The sequence below is a fragment of the Rhinopithecus bieti genome, unplaced genomic scaffold (genome assembly GCF_001698545.2).
Source record: "Rhinopithecus bieti isolate Rb0 unplaced genomic scaffold, ASM169854v2 scaffold_61117, whole genome shotgun sequence".
NCBI classification, from domain to species: Eukaryota; Metazoa; Chordata; class Mammalia; order Primates; family Cercopithecidae; genus Rhinopithecus; species Rhinopithecus bieti.
This window is the reverse complement of record NW_016824934.1, coordinates 1,001,501-1,007,386: the sequence shown is the minus strand read 5'-3', so window position 1 is coordinate 1,007,386 and position 5,886 is coordinate 1,001,501. Positions and strand designations below refer to the sequence as shown.

The 5,886-nt window shown below is 36.4% G+C and overlaps 1 protein-coding gene across 1 annotated transcript in view; it reads left to right on the top strand.

Moving 5' to 3' along the window:
- The window catches only part of LRPPRC (leucine rich pentatricopeptide repeat containing), a 148,743-nt gene that overhangs the window by 37,541 nt on the left and 105,316 nt on the right, over positions 1-5,886 (top strand). Inside the window, 2 exon segments of the mRNA XM_017862721.1 lie at positions 693-786; positions 4,090-4,156. Of these exon segments, the coding sequence (XP_017718210.1) occupies positions 693-786; positions 4,090-4,156 (161 nt within the window).

Sequence of the window (5,886 nt, the reverse complement as noted above, 5' to 3'; positions counted from 1 at the left end):
TTTTTTTTGAGACGGAGTCTTGCTCTGCCGCCCAGGCTGGAGTGCAGTGGCCGGCTCTCAGCTCACTGCAAGCTCCGCCTCCCGGGTTCACGCCATTCTCCTGTCTCAGCCTCCCGAGTAGCTGGGACTACAGGCGTCCGCCTCGTCGCCCGGCTAGTTTTTTGTATTTTTTAGTAGAGATGGGGTTTCACCGTATTAGCCAGGATGGTCTCAATCTCCTGACCTCGTGATCTGCCCGTCTTGGCCTCCCAAAGTGCTGGCATTAGAGGCTTGAGCCACCGCGCCCGGCCTTTAAATTGTTAAACAAGTGATGTTGGGACAAGTGATGAGCCTCTCTGAGTTAAATTAAATTAAATTTGATCCTGGCCAAACTGTATGCCCCAGAATATTTTAGATTAATCCATTGAATTTTTGTTTTATCTTAAATTGTTCTAGTATCCTCAGTAGTAAACTTATCCCAGAAGTAAGGCCCTCTAAAGGCATCAGATCATCTGTATTTGAAGATAAGCATTTAATTTGGAATGTTGGAATGTCATCTTTAAATTTTTGCTAAAATTTAATTTCTGAGCTTATGTATTTTTCTAGAAAATCAGAGAATATTGTGATTCAAAGAATCAGGAAAACAGGAACTTTGGCATATCAAAATATTCTTAGCTGAGATGTATTCTCATTGATATATGCTTTATCTCCAGGAAAATGGATGTCTGTCTAATAGTGATACGTTTTCTCAAGCTGAATTGAGAAGCGAAGCAGTAAATGGGAACTTAGACTTTGTATTATCATTTTGTAAGTATACAACATTAGCAGTAAACTTGATAGATTTAGTTACTATTGAGGGCATTCAGGGTGGTTCACGCAATGAAAGCAAGGAAGGTTTTATATGTTTTGTTAAAGCCAGGCTGATAAAATGGTTTATGAGCTGAACTTGTGGATAATTTGGAAGTAATTTTAATGTTGTAAGGACATTGAATATTTTATGTAATACGGTGTTAGACTGAAGGCTGGACTGGAGACCCTGAAGACGTGGATATTCTTTATAATTTGGCCACCAATTATGTGATTTAGAAGAAGTCTTCTAACCGCTCTGCTTCACTTTTTAGGGTATTACTACCCAACTTGGGGGAGTTGTGAAAATCAAATGTGATATTGTTTCTGAAGTTTTTTTTTTTTTTGAGACGGAGTCTCGCTCTGTCGCCCAGGCTGGAGTGCAGTGGCTGGATCTCAGCTCACTGCAAGCTCCGCCTCCCGGATTTACGCCATTCTCCTGCCTCAGCCTCCGGAGTAGCTGGGACTACAGGCGCCCGCCCCTCGCCCGGCTAGTTTTTTGTATTTTAGTAGAGACGGGGTTTCACCTCGTGATCCGGCCTCCCAAAGTGCTGGGATTACAGGCTTGAGCCACCGCGCCCGGCCTTCTGAAGTGTTTTTTAACTGACATCTATTACAAAGACTTCTAGTCTTCATTAACAAAACACAGCAAATGTTTACTAAACATTTTAAATGCTAGGGTGCTTTATAATGCTTATCACATGTAAATAAAATTATCTCCATTGATAGATGACTAAAGGCATAGAGAAGTTAAATGATTTGCCCAAGGTTAGTGATTTGAACCAGAAGTAAGATGTTCAGACTTTAACTTTGTTCTTTTCACCATACTGCACTTTATTTTATTTTATTTATTTGTGAGACACAGTCTCACTCTGTCACTTAGGCTGGAATGCAGTGGCGCAAACTTGGCTCACTGCATCCTCCGCCTCCTGGGTTCAAGCGATTCTCCTGCCTCAGCCTCCCAAGTAGCTGGGATTATAGGCACGTGTCACCATGCCCAGCTAATTTTTTGTATTTTAGTAGAGACAGGGTTTCACCTTGTTGGGTAGGCTGGTCTCAAACTCCTGATCACAAGTGATCCACCTGCCTCAGCCTCCCAAAGTGCTGGGATTACAGGTGTGAGCCACTGCGCCTGACCTGCATTTTATTTTAATTAATAAATAAGACATTCTTAAGAGACCTTATTTTTTAACAGGTCCATGGTGTCGCTTGACAGGTTTTCAGATCTTCTGAAAATATGCCATTTACAAACAAAACACAGACATACATTAACTTTTAGCTCCCTAAAATGTTAACAGTTAAGCTCTCATTAAGGTTATATTCAAATTGTATAGGTGGAAGCTTTATATAAACCGGGTTATTGGTATGTATTACTTGTGAATGTCACTTAAAATATTTGTTGTAATATTGTAAGGGAAAGGCAAAGTGTCCAGTATGAAAATGGTGACTGTTGTAGTTATTTGAGTTAAGTACTGAGTATTATTGCTGGCTGCTATCTGAGTGTATTGATTTTGCCTTCCACTCTGTATAATACATAGATTTTCCATACTGACAAGAAAGGAATCTGGGCTCACGAGGTGGATCCACGAGAGCTGCCTTTTCCTTTTATCATATCATCCATTCCACTTCGTTGTCAACCTCTTGATTTTCTGGCTTGTTTGTTGCTAAGGAAACTAGATGCTTTTGTCAGCAGCCTTCCAGCTGAGATGTTTCTAGTCACCTTTTAATGAATAAAACTTGACAATATTCTGTAGAATACTATTTTGAATAGTATAAAATGAATTTTCAAGAGGTTGTTTATTAGATTTGAAAAGAAAATGCCAAGAAGTTTGCCAAGTATTTGAGCTTTTCCTGTCAGTGCCTTCCCCTCCAGCTTTGATTTCCAAGTCTTTGAAGAGCTGTTCATTCTATAATTGCTGGTATGTTCTTTAGGCAGCTCTTAGGAATGCACTACTGGTTACTACCTCACAGGAAATGTCAGGTAGTAGAGAAGGGTAAATGGATTATCTTGATTACATTTTGTAGTAGTAGAGAACATTTTCCTACTTGTGTTTGTAGGCATGGAAAATTAATTTGATCATATAAAATTCAAAGTTGCTAAGAGGCATGTGGTTGTGTTCCCTTTAAAATTCCTTGAGTGACTCAGTGCAGGTCATTTTAAAATGACTTAGATTTTCAAATGCTGTAAAAGCACTGAGAAACTTAGGTTCCTTGTTCAAGGAATATAGCAGCTGATTTAAAACAATTCTCCTTACGTGTGTGGGTTAATTTGTTACTTTTGGGGAGATGAACACTGAAAATGGACCATGACTTTTCCCATGGGATTTTCTTTAATGAAACAGGGTATCTTAACCTTCACTTAAACTGTATTTATTGTCTTCAGAATTTGCTTCTACTATGAATTCCTCTCTAATCCCATCCTTTTGTATTATTCAATAGCCACATTACCATTATAGTGAAAAGATTAACTCAATTACTTACAACATGGTTCCATTTTAATACAATTGCAGGGAAAATAAATTCAGGGAATGCCTACTGTGATCTCATCCCTTGCTAGTTTGGCAAGGGTTATGTGAAGAGTCAGTGTAAGGTGTGATTCTTATACAATTTAAATCGGGCTTATAATGTCAGCATTGAAACATACAAGGTTGTAGACTGTTACATGTCAAAATGAGTAGTAGAACGAACAAATACTCAGAAAAGTGAAAGATCAATATAAGTCAGTTACATAACAGACATGTGACCTGTTTTATTATTACTTTAGGTGGTTACTCTTGTGTGAGTGCAGGTCCTTGATCATAGTGAAAATGAAATGAGAAAGTATGAATGGTTCAACAGAACCCAACACCTCTCTGAGAAAAGAATTTTCCTCTCATCTACTGTCTTTAAAGAACAAAAGTCCTGTAGGGTATTACAGTCTCTCCCTTCATGGTGCCACCATGTCCAACAACATACAGCCTCAGTATGTGTACCAGGCTGACTCTGAGTCTGCTGGTATATTAGTAATTGCCATTTATAGGAAAGGATATTTATATATTAATTAGTTGTATATATTCATGAAATTTAAAATACATTAAAAGGGTAGCTTATATTGCAGATATATATTACTGCATTGTTTAATTTTGTATGAAAACATTTTTTATTTTTTAAATACAATTTCCAAAATGAAAGCTAAAAGGTATTGATATAAATATGTTTTCAATTTGATAATGCAGGGTTTTTTAATTTGGTCTGAGATTTAATGATGGTCATCTTCTTTTGCAGTGGAATCAAATACATTGCCTCTCTCACTGCAGTCTATAAGAAGTAGCCTACTGCTAGGCTTTAGGAGGTAAGATGATCAACTTAAATGTTCCTTGCCTGAATATGGACTGAATTCTCCTGTCCTTTTGACTTACTGCATGTGGAAAATACAGATATTCTTATCTTTCAGTGTACATTCAGTTTACCTGAAATAACCTTTGCCTATTTAATTTTCCTTTTAAGTCATTGAATTAAATTTAGGCAGCTTTGTATCATCTTTTCCAAGAAATGCATACAGGTTTGGTAAAGATCCTGTTTCCAGGAATAAAGTCCTGTTTCAAAATGGCAAGTTGGAGTTACAGACAAATTTGCATATGTATGTTCAGCTTATTGTTTGAGCATTTAATTNTAATTTTATATATAGTGTTTGAAATCAGATTGTCTACCTTTAATAAAGATAAAGTTGTATAAACAATCAGGTTCATGAGAGCAAAAGTGTGGCCATATTCTTTGTGGGCCAATCTATTTCTTTTAACTGAGCTTAGTTAGAATAATAGGAAAGGCAGGAAAACTTTTATTGTAAAATGAGTACTCATGACCTGACAGCCTGCTGATTGAAGGACAAAAATGTTCAATCTTTCAGGTTCTTAAGTACGTTTAAGCATTTATCATACTTTTCCTTAGTACACATGGGATGTCTATAGGATATGAATAAGAATTGAACAAATATTAAATTTTAGAGTACAGTATCTAATTCTTTGGTTTGCATTATTGGTAATTCAGAAAGAATAGTCTCATAAAAAGATGCTTTTAACAGAAGTACTTTCCCCTTGGGGAAACAAAAAATGGTCTTTTTCATTTTATCTCGAAGTATAATGTGCTTTGGAATGAGATGCAGAATTGTTAGTGTGACATTGGGTGACAAACAAAATGCACAAACAACAAAAAAGTGCTTTTAGCAGACTTTCATATTGCAATTTTATTTTAAATATACAGCCGTCTTCTGGTTTAAAGGAAATAGTGAAACAAGTATTCCCTAATTGTTTCTGGCTATAAAAGTCTCTAAATCCTTTTTAGAACAATCTCTGTGAAAACAATATGCTAGTTTGATTAACTCTTTGTATATCCTCCAGTCTGAAAGCTCCAAAAGGTAACCTATCACCCAGTGTTTTGGAACCACACAAAGTTTGCATCATTCCATCAAACTCTTTGGGCATGTTGGTATTGTCCACCTTTACACAAATATGAAAATTCTTTTGGTACCAGTTGAAGTGTTTGTTCATCAGGTTAATCTCCTTTTGCAACCATGTCACAGTTGAATTGGTTGCCTACATTTTTACTACTTAGTAAACGTAAAAGAGCTAGGTAGTTTCTTTCTATGGTTGTAGCAGTTGAAATAGTAGAAAATGGGCTTTATCTCAAATCCGTCTTTTCTTAGAATCTCAGAATTTAGATTTTAAAGGTGGGCCGTATTGAGAGCTCACGTTACATGAATGAAGGAACTGAGGGCCACATAGACATTCAGTGACTGACCTTACTTCCACATCTAGCTGTCTTTAGGCTAGGATTAAAACAGAGGATTTCTGTCCTTCTCTTAAAATACCCTTTTTTATACTATAACCCTTCCATATTCAATTTTGTAAGTTTTATACTGTGTTTATTTTCTAAAAATTCTTAGCTACTGTTTAAAATTAGTTGCCAGTCTTTACACAAAGAATGTTGCTAAAAGAGATAGTGAATTTTTTAATTGATAAAGATTTTGTCTGAAAAAATATAAAAGCTTATGCTTTTATATTCTGTGTGTTCTGAGAGTGCGAG